The sequence below is a fragment of the Lagopus leucura genome, unplaced genomic scaffold, assembly GCF_019238085.1.
Source record: "Lagopus leucura isolate 7727_CA_CO unplaced genomic scaffold, USGS_WTPT01 Super-Scaffold_73, whole genome shotgun sequence".
Taxonomy (NCBI): domain Eukaryota; kingdom Metazoa; phylum Chordata; class Aves; order Galliformes; family Phasianidae; genus Lagopus; species Lagopus leucura.
Genome location: NW_024962252.1, coordinates 64,536,921 through 64,558,551, shown reverse-complemented (window position 1 = coordinate 64,558,551; position 21,631 = coordinate 64,536,921). Strand labels below are relative to the sequence as shown.

Below are 21,631 nucleotides of genomic sequence, written 5' to 3'. Positions count from 1 at the left end.
ACAAGTTTTATTTTGTGACTGAAAATAAATCCAAGAGCACTATTGCTTATTTTGCAATTGTTTCAACAGAGTATATGATGATATAGATGCTGTGTCTGCATCAAGTCCACTTCAAACTGCTGTGAGGAATGCCATTGTTGAAAGCCAGCAAGTGTTGTCCAAAGAAGATTTTCTGAAGTTGATGCTTCCAGAAAACATCTCTGTGGAGGAGGGGAGAAGAAAGGTTAGCTACTTTCTTTGTATATAATTCAGACACAGTTATGTTAGAAATGATCTTCTGGCATTCCGAAAATGTCTATAGGAAAGGCAGCAGCATTTTGTGTAAACTAAGTATATTCCTTGGGAACGCTTTAAATACTCAGCATAAATCCCAAAACGTCAGCTCCCACATCAAGAAGATCATACCTACTTCATGATTATGTATGAAATACAGCGTTTGTCTAAGTATGACTCTGCTTAACTGTAAAGGTTGAGCAAGTTAATTATAATTTCAAAGGTTAAGAGTAACATTTTCAAGGTTGGATGGTTACATTTATTCACCTCAAATTATATTTAGGCAGAGGAATAAAAGTAAGCCTGCTTTTCCCCTGTCTTGTGCTACTCAATACAGACAATTCTGTCCGAATCACAATTTTACGTAGGCAGTGGTTGGAAGTACTCCAACCAGTAGCTGGAAGTACATAGTTGATGGTGTTGGAGGAGAGCGTAACTCTATACCGAATGAAGACAATCAGGAATATTAAAAAGTTCACAAGAAGAGTATAGGAAATTTAATATTTTCTAGGTTTCATGTATACATAATTCTGATTTTTTGGGCTTAATTTGCAATAAAGCACAAAACAATTGAATTGCTTGAGTAATTGTCACGCTTAGATATAAATTCAATGCCCTCTTAACCCCTGGTGTTCATTCACTGTGCTAAATAACTTAATCACGTCTGAACAAAAGAAACGCATGGGAATCCTCTAAGTGCAGAGTTTAGAATTCAGATTATATGTATTTTTAAAGTGCAATATGTTAAGTACATTAAGTATGTAGTTGAATTCTTATGAATAATGTCCTAGAGGTTTTTATGAATTATGATTAGTGCAAAATTTGGCTTTCTGTGACGATTTCAAGAATTGACAACGTTTCTGTCATTTCAAGGCTGCCTACATAAGAAGTGAGGTGGTGTGGCCGTTCTGAGATCTATTACTACTGTCCCCTTCTCCCCTCAAGATATCTAAGTAAGAGAGACCACGGGCTCTGATTTGTAAGAGACCCCCACAGGAAGCCACAGGAATTAGCACTATCCAGTCTTTGATGATGTCCTCGTAGAGAGTAGTTATCTTGCTGTAGCTTAGTCAGTTGCTTTTGACAGCAAACCAGAAAGTAATTTTTCTGAGTATGTAAAATTGAACAGAATTGAATCACATCTTCGGTTTCATTTTATCTCACCTTCTTCAAAGAGCAGGGAATAGTGAACTCTCTAGAATGTGTAGTGTTTAATTTTTGTCATGCTCTGAAACTCTGTAAAGCTTCGACAATTAAAGTTTAACATATTTGAAGAGCTGCTGGCCAATCTTTTTAGATAAAAATGTAATGTGATGTTGGGAGACTTCAGAAACATACAAGAGTTGTAGCAGAATGCTTGCTGAATCTCAGGTGTGTTAAAGAGGATTGGAGATGCTTTTAATTCACAGAAAGAAGGTTTTTAATCTTTTGCCCAGTGTGGTGCCTATTAAGACTCAGCAGCTTTTGGTGTTCTTTAACCACAGTTTATAAAAGGATACCATATATTTAATGTCCATATACTTAGGGATGTTGTGTATGTCTTTTATCCAGTACTGCTGCTCATGACTGTTGATACCACTATTTTACATGTGTTAAAATAAGGATTTGGCCTGACGTTTATTCCTATGATGGTTAGACTAGATGATCATATAGGTTGTTTCCAACCTTTAGAACTGATCATCCCCCCTTTCTTTTTTCCCCTTGCTGATATTATGATGCTTTCCTAGATTAGAATCTGAGAATCTGCCTTAATCTTCTTTGGGACATAGTTAAACATTCTAACAATTCAGCATTTTCTGTATTGTCCTCAAGATAGATGCTTTCCTGAACTAAAGATATGAAATACATTTAACTGTTCTGCAAAGACTGTTCTTTGTGGCATGATTGAGCGTTTCTGTCTATTCTTTTTAGATGCATTCATCAGTGAGTGAATTTTGTTCAGAAATATAACAATGTAGATATTTTTAACTCTATGCTAGATTCACTGTTTTGAAGAGTTACTGGTCCTGAGCTTACTTTCTTCATAGAGAGTATGCTTCTCGTAGTTAGGTACATGGCAAATAGGGCTAGATATTAAATTGTTACATGCAAGAGAAACCAGTTAAAATAATTAAAATAACTGACCTTTGTACATGTGAGAAGTAACAGGATTTGCAGTGCTGAAGAATGACTTATGAAGTGGAATGGCCCAGTTTTACACTACAATAACATCTTGTTCTGCTGTAGATGTTTGGGTTTTGGTTAAATAACTTTTTGGAATACGTAACAGTTTCCACTGAACTCTATTATCCTATTCACTAAGCCTATTTCATGATATTTGTAGAAATGCAGTCTCTAAAATCACTCTTACTGTTCAATGAATTATATTGCACCATGTATTAGTTCAGAATGTTAAATATTAAAGCATAGCCATTTCAAATTAAAATCAAAGAGTACAGTCCTCAATAAATGTTACCAAAAGCTGGTAGTCTTAGATACATATATTTCTGGAAAAAAAATTGCTGTCATAATGCTATGGAGATTTCATTTAACATTTAGAATTAATAAAGCTGCACAAAATCTGATTAATTCATGGAAATTTGTTCCAAAATATCGAGAGGAAGAAGTATGAAAATCCAATTCAACTTTCTGAGACCTCAGTACAGAGCTGATGTGATGGAACAAATCTCTGATCTGTGTTAGCTCAACAATTTCAGAATGCCTGCCCAGAAGAATACTCCCAGCAGTCTGATGATGGGATATGCTAGTGGAAATTATTTTAACCAGTAATATATGTTCTTATATCTCCATATTTTGATGTTTAGTTTTCATTTTATGGAAACCTTTCTCCACGGAGGACACTTTATCGTACCCTGTCAGATGAAAGTATATGTAGCAATCGAAGAGGATCTTCGTATGCCAGCTCTCGAAGTTCAATGCTAGACCAGGCTCTCCCAAATGATATCTTATTCAGCACTACTCCACCATATCACAGCACGTTGCCTCCCAGAATGAGCCTGACACCTGGAATGGGAAATGTGAGGAGTAAGTGATTGTCACTGTTGTTGCTGAGTTCGGAATATATGTTGGAATTTACTTTTGAGGGGAAATTGTGAAATGTCGCATCAGTCTTTTGGGTATCCTGGTAAAAGCATATTTGGTCATCAGTACATGCTTATGCTTACCTTGGTGATCAGTTCAGGTTTATTATGTTTGGAGATGGTGTTTACTTCCTATGAAGTTTTCAGATGATCAGTAATCGACAACAAACAATTGTCTGAAGATATTTCTGGTTATAATTTTATTTTCCAGGAGTGGCCCAATCAAGCCAAACTGGCCTGTTTTGCTTCAGTCTTTGTGTACGTTCAAATTAATGCTACATTCATCATATAATACATGAATGCTTATATACCACAGCCCAAATCTGCATACACAGATACATATATGTAGGCCACATCTTTATATACTTAATAAGGGTAATTTTATTATTTTTTTTAAATGCTGCTCAATTATTTCACTCCGGCCATAGGAGACACGAAATCTAGAAATAAAGAAATACTTAGCTATGTTAATATTGTATCGCAACTGACTGCAGTTTACAAAAATAGAACAACTGTGAACTCTGAAATTGATAGTTGAGAAGCTGTGGGTGGATTTCCTGAACATGTTGAGGATGCTTGTAAACCCATGTCCAGAGAGAATATGGACAAATAACTGAAGTAATAATGATAGGCTTCTGTCATTCATCATGTCTTTAAGGCACTAGCAATCACTTGCTTTCAGTATGAAGTTATATGAAAAAACACTTTCCTGTAACACTGAGGTGCATCACACTGAGCTTCTTTTTAAACTATTATAAACTTCTAAACTCCTGCTTCAGCTGGAAATGCAAGCTTTATGTACCTTTTGCCAAACTTCAAACTATTCCTCTTCCATCAGCATGAAACTCTTTAGCATAAATTCAGAATAGGAAGATCCTTTGCTTTTATTGAAGCTCCATTTTCTTTCGTTTGAGACTAATACGAAATTTTGTAGTGTGTTAAGGGCTTTAAAATGGCTTCCTGATTGCATTTTTTTTTTCTTACACCTGCTAGACCTGTACTTGTAGAGCATTTTGTTAGGATGGTTAATCTGCAAAGTGATCAAACCTTTATCAGGATGGAGGCTTCAGCATTCTGGAGGCTGGCACACAGCAACTAATGGTGCACATTCAGGCTTTATACTGCTCTTCCAGCTGTGGAATTTCAGTGTTTTGTGTATTGGTACTGTCTTACATTATTTTCCCTTCTTGGTGCATCTTAGATACAGACACTTACGTGCATAGTGGGGAAAAAACATGAAATTAGTATCCTGTCAGTCAGTGTGAAGCTGATTGTTAATACCCAAGAGAGTTCCTGTTATTTTCATACACAGGTCCTATTTTCTGCTTCTGGTTCCTTATTTTAAAAGTACCTTTCAAAGCCAGTGATAAAAGATCTGTTATGACGACTGTCTTAAGGAAGCTATAATCGTTTATCTGTAATTGCCACCTGAAGACAAACACATAATGACTTGCCCACCATTATTTTCAAAATACTGCTAGTCAGTATCTGGTTATAAGGAACTAATCTTGAATCTTGTTAGGGAGGATTTTATAATTAGCATGTGTCAGATATTTCCATTCTATTGCATTTATAATAATAGTTGGAGACTTCAGTTTCAGATACCTGGACTCCTAGCTCTGATAGTACTGTCTTCCATAAAATGCATCCATTTGTGATCTTAAAACATTTTAATTTTACTGATATTTAATGTTAACAGAAATCAGTAAAAATACTGTGGTTTTGACCAGAATTCATTTTTAGATATGCTCTTGCATGTTATTACCCAGCATGTGTTCCATGAAATATTGTGGCAGCACCAAGTCTCGTGAGACCCCTCCAGCAAAGAATAGACTGTGATTAATAGCAAAGCAAAGCCACAGCAAAAACAGTGCATAATGGGCAACCTGAAGGGTTTCAGATTACTAGAAAATCAGACAAAATGACTGTGCAAATATGGAAACAGGAACTTAAACTGTGTGATGTTCACTGTGGGAAGGAAATGAGAAAATAAAGCTGTAGGACTTTTTTTTATCATTCTATCACTGGAGGAAGTGAACTGAAAAAAAATGTTGCTTTCAGTAGAGCTTGAAATGAGTACTGTGGATTGCACACAGTACACAACTCCAGAAAGATTTGTTTTATCTTAGTTTTTAACTTAAACCAAAAAGCAGAACTTTTGTAGCTGAGAACTCTTAAATTTTACCTTGGGGATATTGAAGATTCCCTGACACAGTGCTTTTAGTGTTGAGTGATTCTCACATACCCTGCACAGTTGCAGATACAAATGTATCCCTGTCTTGTCAATTCATGGCGGCTGAACTAGCAGTGAAGGAGTGAAAACAACAAGAATCACAGATACAGAATTACTATACAAACGTGAGAGAAATCCAGGAAGACATACAGAGGCAGTCAGACTGAGACCGTGGTCCACTCCTATAATGAAAAAAAAAAAAAAAGAGGGAAGGAAGGATGGTGTGCTTTGAGAAAAGGAGCAAGGTGCAGGATGCTTTCACTGATGAGGGTCGTTAAGAAGGGAATATTTTGTAATAAGACACTAGCAAATTCTGAATGTTTTCCTTCATATTGTAGGAAACGCCTGTGAGAAGTTGAGCACAAAAGTAGTTATTGGGGCACATGCCCACTGTTTTAACAGTAATATAAACATAATTCCATGAGAAAGTCTACTAGCAAGCTGGCATCTTTGAAGGGAGACTTTTGTCAACCCTAGGCAATGATGCAGAGGGGGGAGATGCTAGGCAGGTAGTTACTAATTGCAGGAAAAAAGAACTGGAAGAGGCACTGGGATTTATGTCCACATATGACTTTCTATGTTCCTTCACTTGTAACATCTTTTGAGTATAATCTGCTTATTAAATAATGTGTTAGTTTATGAACACAGTAAGTACATAGCAGATATTATTCCACTGCCTACAATCTCTACATAAAAGTAACAGTTTTGACTGAAGCAAGATACTTATCTTAGAAGTAAAAAGGGTTAAGCCAGGTGAATCTTTTTTTTCTTTCTCCTTCTGGTTACTCTTTGAATACAGGAGGGGTGAGACTGACAGCAGTCAATTTCAGGAGATCTCTATTGGAAACTGAGTTTACCATATAATTCTGGTGAAAATAAGAACTCTTGAAAATGCTTTTACTTTAATGTAGCAATAATAAAAATAAAATTTGTAAGTACAGGAAGGGGCATGAATGAAAGGACCAGAAGCCAGGAGATCAATGATTTTGTGCCAAATTGGAGTAGAGCAAATAAAGTAATCTTTAAAACTGAAAGATAACATGCATTATTTCCTCAAGGTAATAAAGGAATAAGTCTGCATTGGTTCAAAACCAAACTTGCGTGCAATGAAGATAATGACCTTTGAGGTTCTGCATACCTTCCGGGAAATGCAAAAGTGTGCACGTCACATTTGCATAAGTCAAAAATGAAAACAGCAAGCAGCCTGCATGCTGATATTGCATTCATACAAAGAAAATGTGTAGGCAACAGGAAGGTAAGAGAAACTGGAAGGCAATGCAAATGCACTGCTGTAGAAATAATTCTTCCTAGCCAGAGTGTTCCTAAAGTATGAATAGTATTCTCTGAGGTTCAGATGCACAAAAAGGCCTATGTCTTTAGAGCTCCTTATTCTGCAGTGGCACACTGGTGCCTGTTCAGTTATCCTGCTTATAGTATCAGCCATCAACATGAGCACTTGAGTTTTCAGAGCTATCAATATTCAAATCTCCTACTCCAGGAGGCTTTCAGCAGTTAAGCTGCTCTGTCAGGTACCAAATAGAATCCACCCTAAGGTGAACTGAGGTTCTCACAAGACAGCATGTAATGAAGGTTGACTGCTGGTGGATATATCACTCCTACACTTCAATTTGGAAAGTCAGCAGAATGTACGGAGTACAGGCATCTTTCTGACAGCTTTCACAACCAGCCTCTGTAGGCTTGATTGTATAAAAGCAAGGGCTGCCCTTTAGGGCCTGCCTGCTGGTCTAGAACCAAAAGCTGGCTTGCCAGCCTTCAAATAAGGCTTTCTCTCTGTTTTCCCCAACAGCAATATATAAAACATTTCTACTAGCACAAATATGGCTCTTACAATTCCCAAATCATATACAGAAGTTTAGAGTATTCTCTACTGTTGAGCTTACAAAGCACTTTTACTCCAAGATAACCTTAGATCAGATTTTGTGTTTATAAGAAATTGAAAATATAATATTATATTATTACAGATGTATGAGTAGTTTCACTTCATATATCATCTACTTTGGCATCCCAAAAATGGTTACTATGGAATACATTTCTACAGAGAATTGTCAAATCTTTTCCATTTGTAGTAGAACAATACTTTCATGTAAGTCATAGAACAAGATGAAGTCCGTAGTAAATAAGATTTCTTCTTCACAGGCATTGATTTTGATTCATGGGACTTCCAGTTCTTGATAGAGAATTGCAAAACTCCTTTCCTCTGATGTTCCAGATATAAACACAAAAAAAGCCCCAGGTTTTTTTTTTACAAAGCTCTAATTTTACATGCTCAAATCATTGCTCTGTGCAGTGGAATGTTCTGTAAAGGGTTCTGCATTGGGATTTTTAGGTCAAATATTTAATTCAAATAGACTTCAGTATTCTTTGTTATGGTTCTGGACAATGACAATGTGCCACTTTCTTACACTAGAATAATCTTCCATGTGTGCGTGTGCATTTTTTCCTTCAGTGATTTTTATGTATGGTATTGTGCTAGAAAAAACATCACTTTAAATATTGTAATCTAAAGCACTAGAATAGTTAGATGGAAGAGACCTCTACTTCTGAAGTGTTCAATGAAAAAATAGGTATTTTGACACATCTTAAAAGCAAAAATCATTTTTCTTTTGACTGTACTATTTAATAAAAGTGATTGCATCAGTATCTTTAGATGAAATTCAGTTTAAAATTTGTTTTTAATGCAGTTTTAAATCATCTTTGTGTCTATTCTACAATATTCATTCACAGTGAAGATTGCTATAGAAAGATAAGGAAAATATTAAACTATTTAAGATAGTTATGAAAATTAACATCTCCTCTACTATGTTGTATGTTCACGGTATCTTTCTAAAAGACCGCATAACTGCACGAACTAACATTATAGATTAATTGAAATGCACACACTAATCTTCAGTGTACAGCATGTTACACCTTAATCTGGAGCTCAGGTATTGACATGCAAATCTTGCATTCTCAGATACACGAGTATTAATAGGTAATATTTTCAGTGTGAAAGTGAGTCTTGGATACAGGCTAGAACTTACAAATGCAATAGAAGTAGGTGATGTTTTTGAAATTGAAATGTTTACATTCCAGAATAAAACCCTGTGTGTAAATATTTCATATGTTGATTGCCAGCTTTATTTAAAGCATACCTTTGTTCATCTAGCAACTTTTCTACTCAGTGCCCAGGTTTAATATAGTATGCTTTAAGAATCAGTGCTGCCTACTCACAGAATTTACAGGAAAGTGCAAAGACCACATGATGTATGGAGAGGCAAAAAAATCTCTAGAAACCCTTGCCAGCTCATTTTGCTCGACTTAACAGTTGTGTCCATTCTTATTGAGTATTGAACAAGAAACAACAGGAAAAAGAAAAACGAAGATAGCAGTCATTAATTTTATACATATATTTACAGTTCATTATAACAGGTTCAAAATTAATTGTACTTCATTGTTATAGGAAGACTAATTATTGTGTTTATTGTTTAGATGAATTCTGGTTCTCAGATGGGTCCTTATCTGATAAAGCCAAATTCAATGATCCTGGCCTGATGCCCCTGCCAGACACTGCCACAGGGCTAGACTGGTCCCACCTGGTAGATGCTGCACGAGCGTTTGAAGGTAACAGGAAAAGTTGAATAAAGATCACTGTTCACTACACAAACATTTTTTGGGGAAAAAGAATATATATTTATATGTACATACACATACAAACACATTTTGAATTAACAAAAATCCAGTGTTTACCTTTGAAGCCCCTTTGTTCTTTTAGCAGTATGCTTTCTCAGTGATGAAGATTGTCACTGAAAATTTGGAGTATTCTCTAAAATACTCTCAGTACCTGTCTTACATAACATTCATCTCTTAGGGACACAGTGCTCTCTGTAATCTATTGGAAAAAGCAGGTGCTTTGAAGGAGAGATTCAAAGCACTTGAGTTAGATGCTTAAAAAGTGATTGGGAGTAACAATTTCTCTGGATTTATTGTGTTGTCTTCAAAAACTTTGTATCAAAGAGATGTTACAAGCTCTTGAAAACAGCAAAAATGTATGGTATACTTTCCAGTACTAGAATTTGAAGCATGGGATATAAACTAGGTTTGCATTATTGAATTATAAGACTGGGTTAATGAAGAAAAACCTCATTCACCTCTCTGGCAGCCAAGCATACTCGTAATGTATAAACACAGAAAGATGGATGTGTGTTTGAGTCTAATCATCTATCCATTTGTACATTTGTGTTTCTTGGTTTCCAGTTTTGGTTGGGTCACAAGACTGTCCTAAAACATGCAACATTTTTTATCTGGTATTATTCTCACTGGTGAATGTATGAATCAGAGATATCAGTAAGGATGATGTGTAGCTCCCATTTTTATCAGCTGAATGGGTTAAGTTATTAATAAGGTGCTGGTTTGTTTGGCTCTTGTTGTGTTTTGTTTTTTTTTTTCAGCTAAAAGCAACCATGGTAATAAGACTTCAGGTACTGGTTTCCTCCCTGAGTATGAAGTGATTAAATTTCAAAAGCTCTTCAGAAGTACTTTGCTAATTTAGTTGGCATAATTAAAATTTCAGAAAACAAACAGTAGTAAAAAAAAAAAAAAAAAAAAAAAATCAGATCAACAATGATGATCAGCATCCAAGAGAACTGTATTGTTTATTTTATCTACACTCAGGAAACATCCTAGTATTTATTTTTAGTAAATAACTGAAACAACAGTGAATTATATATTTGATAACTTGGTTCTCTAAGAATATTTTTAAATGCTAATACTAATACAACATTTGAGTTCAGCTATCTAAAAGCTTGTTCATATAGGCTATGCTCCTACATTTTTTTATTTCTTTGAAAACTGGAATCAATTTTCTTTACTTTTACTGCTTAATATTTTGGTGAAAATAACTTCATTTTGCTAAGTGTTATGTAAGTGCAATTGCCATTTCCATTTAAGAGATAAATGTAGAAGAAACACAGCTATCCACAGTGCGCTGTTCTAGGGAGGGCAAATATTGCTGGATTTTAATTGCAAATAGCTTAGTAGGTAATTAAGGTGAAGAATTGATTGGCTGAATTGCAAGATGGAAAGTTTTTAAGTCTGATTTTTTGGAAGAATTTGAGGCAGGAAATAATATATATATATTTGTATATTTTGGTGAATGAATGTAATTCTTCATGTTTAGAACTCTGCAGTAGATACATCCACATACATGCAAGATGATTTGTAATATATTTGGACTTTACTCATAATACTGCAACTTAAAAATTTTGACTTGTTCATCTTCCTCTATTCTATCTCCTGCAATTGGAAAACCATTTTTAAAAAGAATAACTGATAGGGATATCATAAAAAAAAATTCATTAGGAGGGAGGGAGTTGGATATGAATTGACAGATGTTTTTTCCTTATGTGTTTTAATGTTGATAACTGGGGAGTTGCTTCATCTAAGTGTTTAAAAATAACTTGGAACTACTTTTCTGCATTCTTCATAGTGAAAAAGAGAGAGTGGATAATTCTAAAAATCATAAACCGATGCATATAAAACTCTTTTGATCTTTTCTTTCAGTGGAATGGAAATAAGATCACATTTTAAATAGGACGATCAAAAAAGACCAATGAAAAAGGGTCAAAGATGGGAAATTGATGTTAGAGTTGACTTCTAGTTTGACTTTATTAACCTGATATTTAAAAGTTATGTTCCTTTCTAGAACCTAGATGCAAGTCTTCATTTGAGGGGTTTTTTTTCTTTGTAAAGGTCTTTTAGTATTCTTTGATTAGAATTACCAAACTGATTACAAGGTCATAGTTTTTCCTCAGTTATTTTTCTAGACTGTATGCTAAGAAGATACATTCTTCTCTGTTAAAAATCCATACATCCTGTGGGCCCCACAATCCTTTACCTGTCCGTATGCAAATGCAGTTGTATTCTGATTAATGCAGCAGTTTCTCATCTGTAGTCTAACGAGGGTGGAGGAAATGGTTGAGAAGAAGAGTATGGGGAAGTCATAACTTGTTAAATTAAAATTATCGTGATAGGGCTTTTTTTTTTTTTTTAGTTTGTGAGAGTTTCATTTCTGATACTTTTGCTTGGCAAGAACTTTTGCGAGAAGCTGAATATTTACTTCAGACTTTGCTGGAAAATCCAGTTTTACGTGGACAGATCTCCACAGTGCAATGAAGAGCTGCGCAGGGTTTACCTCCACAAGCTCCAGAATCTGCATCTGTAATAGGTTTTGTTGGAGCTGTTTGTGTTGAGGGTTAATATCTAAAAAGTTCAGTGCAACATTATTTTAAGTATTTGCACTACCTTCCACTGCAGGACATAGATTTGACTCTTTTATCCAGAGATGATTTTTAGCATTCATGCAGTCAGTTGCAAGGAGTATAATTCAATGTCTTCCATATGTAGATTCACTACTTCCACTTCCCGTGTATTATTTTGGTAGAAGGTATAGAGAGAGACAGCTCTAGAGCTAAGATATAGCTATAGATAAGACAGCTGACATGCTGGAAGTTCATTGTGGCTGTATCTTTGTATCTATACTGTTGTATCTACACCTGAAATAAAACATAAAAAAAATAGACAGAACTGCATGTGAATGTGCAGCAAAAGAGAGAAAAATGAGGTTAAAGAAGAAAAGAGAAGTAAAGCAACTTTTTGAGGAAATTTAAAGAATAAAGTTGAGAGATGAACAAGAACAAGGAGAACAAAGAAATCCAAAATAAATAAATAAATGAGAGAATGTGGTTTTTGTTCTGTTTTGTTTTTTAAATTCTCTTTCTTTTATTATTATTTTATTATCCTTTTGATAGATCTCCAAGTAAGGAAAGGAGGACAGATTTTCAATATGTGTTATGTAGTTGATATTTCATTTTGTATTCATTAGAGAACTTGTGGAATAAAAGGTAAAGTCTTTCAAGATGTCCATAACTGCTAGAGCCATTATAGAAAAGGATTGGCCCAAACATAAACACTATTGTTATTAATAGATCTTTGTTCTATTTTTGTTTGTTTAAACTTACTGTAGTCTGCTTTAGAGAGGTTAGTGTTTTATAAATAATATTATGGGACTAACAACCTAGAAGTCATTTTTGTGATGTCTTTAATTTAGTTCATTTAAATAGGTGGTTTCAGCTTCTGATTATTTTCCAGGTTATTTTTGTGATCATCTACTAGCCATGCCAATCAGAATGTAGTGTTTCTTAATGCCAACTTATCTTTGCAGAAACATCTGTGCTACTATAATTAATATAATTTTAATATTTCCATTTAAAATCTTTTTGGCTTAGTGCAAATAATGCTACTCACAACATAATGAGAATGAAGTGAAGCATTCAACAAGAGAAAATTATTCAAATCAAATTAGTAAATTAAACTGTTAGATTGATAAAAGCTGAAAATATTCAGCTACGATTTGGTCATTTCTAATGCATGCATGTGTAGTTCTGTTTTGCTTCCATGTGAATCTCATTGTATGTTTGTAGGTAGCCTTTACTTTGTAATGAAAGGGCTGTTTCATGCTCCATGCTTATTTTAGTCTTTTCTGCTCTCCAATAAGTAAAAGTTGTTTTGAGAATTTTAAACTTTTGTACAAACACTGATACACTGTAGAATCATAGAGTGGTTTGGACTGGAAGGTACCTTAAAGTTGATGTAGTTCCAACCTTCTACCAGCTCAGCTGCCCAGGGCCTTGTCCAACCTGGCCTTGAGTGCCTCCAGGGATGTGGCATTCTCAGCTTCTTTCTGCAGCTTGTGCCACTGCCTCATCACCCACAGTGAAAAATTTCTTCCTAATGTCTGACCTAAATCTTCCCTCTTTTACTTTAAAGTCATTTCCCCTTATGCTATTACTGTACTGCCTGATAAACAGTCTTACCCATATTTCCTGTGGTCCCTGGATAGGTACCAGAAGGCTGCTATGAAGTCTACCTGGAGCCTTCTCTCTTCAGACTGAACAATCCCAACTCTCTCAGCCTGTCATTGCAGTATTTTCTCAAATTGTTTATGCACTTGGGTCCTTGTATAGTTTGGCAAGAATGTCCCAGCTAAAACCTAAAATTCTGACATTTTAGCAGTTAGGGATGTCCTCATAATTTTGAGGAAGCACAACCTGCAGTATAATAGTCAGAAATATGCTTGATTGTTCTGTTGAAAAGTCAAGCATCAACAAAGGTGGCACTGATTTCATTTTTGTGAGTACAGTCAGGTCAGTTCTGTTGGGAATAAATAGAAACAAAATCAGTAGGAAAATTTTAGTATTTGAAACACAAGTTCAATTTTAACCACAGTTCAGATTTAAAAGCCATCTTGATTTAAATAGTAAGTTGGTGAAACTATTGTGAAGCATGAATGCTTTCAGAGAGATCAATGAGGCTTGGTAGGAGTTATTGAATATAAAAATGCATCCTTAAAAGTACTTGAAAAGTATTCAAAAGCAAAATATTTTAGTACTCAGGGATCTTGTTGATATAGTAGTTTATTGTGTCAGTAACTTGTTCAGAGAATGATTTTGACACCAACCAGGCTTTTGAAAATTGCCTATTTTGAAGAGCAACGCAGGAGTTTTCATAGTATGCTGTATAACTGGAGACTTCTGGTTATTAATGGCCATGCAATGACTTTGTTCCTCATCTGAGGAATGGGAGATGTTTTCATATTTTATGAATATAGGAATGTTTCAAAAATATTTTAAAGTTATACTATGTAAACAGAAAAGGGTTCATAATTTATTTCCTACTCTAAGTGTTATTATTTTTAATGACATGCATTTGAAATTCATTATGGAATATACTAGAAAAAAAAAGTCAATCCACAAATTATACCAAATTGCAAGCACCCGTTTTTGTGTTGTTTTTTGTTTGTTGTGGTTTTTTTTGTATTTTTGTTTTGTTGTGTGTTGACGTATTATGAAGATATTTAAAAATATTGGGCTTAAAACTTGTATCATGTGATTTCATTAACAGCTGCATGCATCTACTTTTACAGCTGCTTTTACACATCAAGAGAAAGCTACTTTAAAACACTGTTAGAGAGAACAAACTGACAAAACATGTTCTGAGCTGACAAAACATGATGAATGAGTGGCCATTCTCTTTAATTAAGCTTACTTTTTAGTGGAAGAAAAACACAGGTTTTTATCTTACAGACAGTATGGCCTCTGAGATGCAATGTCACGCATCACATGTTAGTAACCACAGAAAAAATAGCAATAGCATAGAATAACATTTGTTGCTGACTTTGGTTTCTTCTGTCAAGAGACAATGGAAATGTTAACAGTATAAAAGTGAAATTGATAATTACATATGTAGTTCAAACTTCTGACCCAATCCATTGTCAGTCTGATTGTCTATTCAGTTTTGTTTCTGGCCTGCATACTGCTTTTGAGTTGGGAAACTCCTTTTGGTTTTTTATCTGTACTTATTAAATCTACCCACTTAATACGTTTCAAATTGATTTAGTGTTTGAAATTATATTCTTACCTTATTTTCAACACACATGAAAGCATCATGTTCAAATTGGCTGAGGTCTATCATAAGTTAGAAATGAGGTTAAAATCAAATTAAATGAGCTGTGGTCTTTAAAATTGGATAAAAGTATGACATATTTCTCTTTTCATATAATAAATGAATTGTTAATATTTGCTATTCTGAAAACATAAGTTCATTTAGAAATGCCCTTAAAATGGCTTTTGAATGATTTCCTATTTTTATTTGGGACAAGTTGTAAAACAAGTTTTTCTGCCTATTTAAAGCATTCTGACCTGTTTTTGCTGTTTGGTGCTTAGAGTTTGGAGGATTGTCTTTTTTGTGTTTCGTGCCAAATTGCCATGCACAACACTGGGTATTGCTGTTAGAGACACTGTGCATGACATCGCATGCTTTACTGTAATGTTGGTGTACAAAAATGGTTTTGTAAGGCTGGCACTGAGAGCCAGCATGAGTTGCACTGGGAGTATCCCATTATGTGAACATTACATAAGGGCCACAGCTACTTTAGTGGAGATGGATTGTCTTGTTTATAGGAACATTCTAAATCTTATTCCAGGTTTTGACTCAGATGAAGAACTTGGGCCGTTCTGTCATCATACGCCGTTTCTAGGTGATGATTTGGGATTGATGACTTTTATATTTTGTAAACTTTCTTTAATATTTCCTGTGTTTGCACGTTTGCATGATAATGCAAGCTTTGGGTCTCTGGGGTGGTAGAACAAGGGGAGAAAAGGCGAGGCAGGCATGTTGTCACCAGAATTTAAACAAACCTAAGGACTTGGATTTTGCTTAAGAGAAATAAGTTAAATGAATCTCCACAGAATATGGATTATATTTTTATAGAAGACAAATTAAATCCTAATGAATGCATAATTTACTCTCATTCTGTGCAATTATGATCTGCATGGCATAGTTCTATTACGTGATAACTGATGTATTTTGGCAACCACACTGTATATCCATAGGTAAAACCTGTGCTTGTTAGATTACACTCTAGTGCAATCCAACATAGGTAATAGTGTGCCTTTGTAATATGTATAACAAAAACCTCAACTGATAAAACTAGCATGAATTTGTTGTTTTTTCCAGTCTGCAGATTACCAGAAGGTTCTGCAAATGCTTGAGATGATAGTAAACTGCAAAAAAGTACAAAATTGGCAGTAGAGATTTCTGAGGAATCCAAGGGCTCTAAGTCTATAGAAAATACAAACTTTTTCATTGAATTCATATTGACACTGGTTGTGGCCCTGAGTTCTCAAGCAGTTTTCTGTGGATTTCATCAAGACCAATTTACTGATCATATCAGTCTTAACTAGTCCAAACAGATCTGAGGTGCAAAAAATTTGCTTTGAGGTTGCCTTTGGATGCAGATGTGGGGAAGCCAACTAATTAGAACGTACTTTACATCTGCTGACTGTCTTCGAAGCTATGATGTAGAAATCTACATCCTTTTGTTGAACTGAGCAAGAACAATGGCTGTAATAGAGCCTTTTATTTTATATATATAAATATACATCTTTAAACATAACCTTACGTTACTTTTTTTTACAGATCAGAGAGTAGCATCTTTTTGTACCTTGGATGATATGCAGCATGCTCAGGGTTTGGAAGGAACACAAGAATTACCTTTGGATGAGAGTCCCACAGATGGAAAAGATTTTCTTGATGCTGCTGGGTATGTCAAAACTACAGCACATTTCCTTAAAACAAAACAAAACAAAAAAGTTGCTTTCTTTTTTCTCCTAGTGTTGCTTGTTACATATCCATTTCCTTAACTTAAATGCTGTAAAGGGGAAGGGGACATGGAAGGAGGTGCAAAGAAAAAACTGGACAAAATGAATAATCTGTGAGCCAAAAAGTAAAGAAGGTTAATAGGAGTCAGGATGTCATGTAGTGGGTGTCAGCCCTGCCCATGGCAGTTGGTTTGGGACTAGTGGATAGCTAAGATCCTTTCCAATGCAAACCATTCTTTGATCATGTGATTAAATGTGAAAAAAAGAAACCAGAGGAGTATAGGAAGCAGAGCTCCTGTGCTCTGAAAATATGCAAGTTTCAAAATTAAATTTAGTACTTTATTATTAAATTTTTAAAAAAGAGAGAGAAAAGGGTAGGAGATATATTTGGATATTTGCTTTGAGGTCAGTGTTCTGGAATGAATGCTGTAATCCTGATGTTACCTACCTTTTGGCTATGGGCAGTTTAGCATTTTGTTTAAACTATTCAGAAATTAACACATTATAAGATCTGAGGAAGAAAATATGACATTGGATGGAATTATCTTGGTCCAGCTACTGGTTTGTGAAAGTTAAGAATGTTTTCTTACTGCTCTTCAGCTGACAGATTTTAACCATAGGAAACTGACACAATCTTTAACTTCGGAAGTCCTCTCAATGGCACTGGCCTTGCATAATAGTTGCCATAAGGAATTAAAATCCTAACAGTTCCTTACAGTCTTAATTTAGATCATGAATTTACTGAACAAGGACTGCTTCTCTGAGTTTCAATCTATCAAAGCAATCTGTATATAGTGCACACAGTTTTGCTTGTGTGAACATTGCCTTTGTCTTCATAGTAGTATTTTTGCCAAGTATATGAACTATCAGTGAAAATGGCTCTTAGGGTTTTACTTCAAAACATGTGATGTCTAACTGTCTACAAGAATGTTTCATTATTTCATAGCTGAACTGTTGCCTTGACAGATCACACCTTCACTTTACTTTTGAAATGTTGTTTCAGTGTGAATCAAACTCAGAGCATTTTCATCTGGGAAATTTGTAGCATAGCCAGGAAAAACTCTCTCATTAGAACAGTAAAGGTATATACAGAGTTTAACCAGTTAACCTGAACTGATCTATTGCACCTCAAAGCTGCATTTTTCACTGTGTTCCTCCTTTGCAACAGTAGTTTGTGTTACATTCATTTCTGTTTTCATCTGAACTGGTAAAAGGAGCTCAGCTCAGTAGGATGCAAGACTCTTATCTGCAGCAAACATTTCAGCTCTTGGAGCAGGTGTTCCTATTTATTTTTTGCAGCTGTTCACATTCAAGGAAAAATTGCTACTTTTTCATTTATGAGGAGAGAAATAAATCAGGAGAACCTATAACTGGGGGCTGCGGGAAACTTCTGTGCCAAAACTGCCCAAATTCTTCACCCCCAGTAATCTAAGTGTGCTCCTGTCTTCTCTGTTGTGGGGAGTAGATTCTGTCCATTAGCTCATGTTAGAAAGGAAACACGTCTTTGATTAGTTTTGCTCTTCAGCAACAGGAATGGAAAAGAGGAAATGGAGGGATAAGAAAGGGTTTAGTCTTCTTGCTTGTTAGAATGTCCCATTTAATTTTGAACACATTTTAAACAAATTAACTTCGAAGTCCACATCCTTCACCAGCTAGTGATCAATAAGGACTGCAAAAAGACTTTAAAATGTTCATCTTTAAGCATTGGAAAATGACTGATTTTTGCACTTGCTTGAAGAAACTGATTCAGCTTTGTATTAAAAAAAAAATTGCTCTCTCTTCAGATTTTCTTTTCTAGATAATAATTCACATTATGGCTAATTTCATCTATAACATATTATGAAACTCTGCCAGTGTTCAGTGTCATACAGGGAACAGTAGCTATTCTCAATATTTTCCTCTAGTCATGCATTTGATTAACCTGTAGCAATATTTCATATGTTTTGACCTTTAAACAAAATATTTGTCTCCACGAAGCTGTAGGTTTATCTTTTGCTGGAAATGACACAACTGCAAACCAGACAAAAGAATTCAAATGGATCCTTTAATTTGCAAAAATTACTGCTGCAGCTTGCTTCAGATTAGTACAGTCCTTATCTGAAAGTAGCTTGTTAACAAATGCACTCAGCATACCATTTACCAGCAAGTTTGACTTGCAGTGGGAAGGTGTGTGCAAATAATACCTGAAACATTCCTCCTTAAAATCATTTTGATTTCTGAGAGACCTGAATGAGACACAGTGTCAAAATTCAAATAACATAGCAGTGGGTTTGTGTACTGATAGTAAGTAGTCTTCCACTGTTGCTGCTTTTATCTATCCCTACTATCCCTAAAGCGATTTGCTTCCCCTGCTATCACTAGAAGTATTATTTTGCAAAAGTGGGTGGAGAAAACAGGGGTTGAAATGTTTTTAAGTAACCCAAATTGAATGTAGTGGTTTTGTTTACAGGGAGCATGCTCCAACTACTCTGACAGGAAAAGTTAACCAGCTGGAAGTGATCCTTCGGCAACTACAAACTGACCTGAGAAAGGTAAGAGTAAGCTATTGGTATTATTGCTCTCTAATTTTAATAGATAGATTTTTGTGTGAAGGTCATTAAGGGCTTGAAAAAAGTAGGTAAGTTAAAATAGGTAACATAATCACGCTTATGAATGGTAGGGTCTAGTGATAAGTGTGGGAGTGGCTACACAAACAAATTGCTGCAAGGCTAACAAGTTTGCAGGTCACTGACTACTGCAGAATTAATTATACTACATATACTACTCTAGAATAAATAATGTACTTAATCCCTATCTTGTGATGTTTGAGATTTAACAAAGCATAGGGCTATGTACACAAGCGCTACTACTAAGAAGTTAGCACTCTAGATTTGTCACCCTTCTTGCCTCATGTGTGTCTCAATCATGTAATAATGACTTGATTTATCTCATTTGCTGTAATTCCTGAGCTGGGAACAATGCCAAGGACTGGTGGAAATGATTCTGTTTTTGTCAGAAAATAATTATTATGGGAAGATTTTGAAAGTAGATAATTTTCTTTCTTCCTGGACTTTCACATATCATTTATAATACTCAAAATCTGCTTATTTTTTACTCCTTTAATTTTTGTTGAATTGAGTGAATTTCTATGATTTTGATATTGAAATAGGGTCTAGCTTTCTTTTTAGCTTGCATCATTTTATCTTCATAACAATGTACTGAGAAGGAATGAGGCACTTGAAACACATTTTGGGAATCAACTTACCGTTATCAGTTGTCAAAATACATTAGAGTGCTCAACAGAATATAGCTGAATGGTTTGCATGGAAATATTAACAATAACACTATATAAGTCCTTGAATCTCGACTGCTTGCTTTCTTCAACTTGTATCTCTGTTAACCAGGAAAAACAGGACAAAGCAGTTCTCCAAGCAGAGGTACAGCATCTGAGGCAAGATAACATGAGGCTTCAAGAGGAGTCTCAAACAGCAGCTGCTCAACTGAGGAAATTTACAGAATGGTTCTTCAATACGATCGACAAAAAATCCTAATGGCTGAACCCTTAGAAAATACTTGTAACAGCTGTAATGTAGCAGCTGTATTTTTTTGAATTAACGGGGTAATAATTTCACTGTGTTCACAATCCATTGTAGGTGTTTCTGCTACATTCTCTATCCAGTTTTATTCATTTGAAAAGGAGAGAGACCTGTGGTAACTTGTCTTTAAGCTCGTATGAAGAAAGGAGAGAATAGCAGATATTTGTTTGTGTGAAGATGAATGTAAAAAAATTCCTAGTGTCATTTTAGACATTTTTAGAGGACGTGCTGGCTAGGGCTTGCCTGAAAAGGAATATTTGGGGTTTTAGTTCCTGCGTTTCAGGTGCACTGGTGAAGATGTTAAAGCAATTTACATTAGCTTGGGCTTCAGTATTGTAAGATAAAAAGAATAACCAGACATATACTTTAATGTTTAAAAGGTGCTCTATTTTTTTGTATGTACAGTAGTTTTATTTCCCCAGTCCACATCGTCATAGCAATAAGAATGGAGGTATAGTGAATAGTCAAAAAGCTGTGTTTATAAAATGTTAGCACTGATGTGTTTAACACTAGTTTGGATGCAGATACATTAGAGATTATTTATTTGCAGGAACAAATGGTGCCTGAATATAAACAGTGTTTTGATTTTCTAAAGATACACATGCCTTGTAAATGGCTCACAGGGGTTAGCCTACTCCCAACTTCTGTTACTTTTGTATAGTTGATGTTCAGCTAAACAGTTATACTGCTTAACTATTGGAAACATGTATGGTGTGAGCCAGCCAATCAATTGTATAATGCCAAATTTGTTTATCTTTGTACAGAAGCTTTGATCAAGTGTCTTGTATTTAACACCTTTATTTAAGCTTATTTAACCTTAAATTGTTGATTTTATAAAGTTTGTTTTATCTGCACTATGGTGAGGTCAGTTGGTTGCAAGTTGTAATATTTTTAGCTTGCCAAGACTGTACTGAGGAGTTCTAGAAAATTCTAACAATTGGATGCTGCTAGTACACAATTGATTTGTTTGTATGCTTTAACATTTTTAACTGTTTAATTTGAAATGAACATACATCCTGCTTTTTTAATAAATGTTCAAAATCTAAACCTGAAAAATTACTTTATCTTGTATCATCTACAACTACTGTCATCACAAATAGTTCAGGTTTCTGTTCAGCTCAGTCTACGTTCTCAATCTGGAATCACTCCAAGCTCCCATAGCTCTTACGGTCTCTTATTACTGATGAGGGATTGTCACCATTATGAGAGTTGATTTGGTGTATCCTATCCTATAACTAAGGTGGTAGCTTCATA

The 21,631-nt window shown here is 35.0% G+C and overlaps 1 protein-coding gene across 3 annotated transcripts in view; it reads left to right on the top strand.

The window, feature by feature from the left end:
- The window catches only part of SIPA1L2 (signal induced proliferation associated 1 like 2), a 141,558-nt gene extending 120,134 nt beyond the window's left edge, over positions 1–21,424 (top strand). The window contains exons 17-23 of one of the 3 annotated variants that reach the window (XM_042877085.1): positions 70–223; positions 3,078–3,297; positions 9,076–9,207; positions 15,626–15,679; positions 16,621–16,744; positions 19,252–19,333; positions 20,186–21,424. In XM_042877085.1, coding sequence (XP_042733019.1) covers positions 70–223; positions 3,078–3,297; positions 9,076–9,207; positions 15,626–15,679; positions 16,621–16,744; positions 19,252–19,333; positions 20,186–20,332 — 913 coding nt within the window. In that variant the 3' untranslated portion in view covers positions 20,333–21,424. The remainder of the gene's footprint in view (positions 1–69; positions 224–3,077; positions 3,298–9,075; positions 9,208–15,625; positions 15,680–16,620; positions 16,745–19,251; positions 19,334–20,185) is intronic. The other 2 variants (XM_042877092.1, XM_042877101.1) reach the window with 2 other exon arrangements.
- The last annotated feature ends 207 nt before the right edge of the window (positions 21,425–21,631 follow it).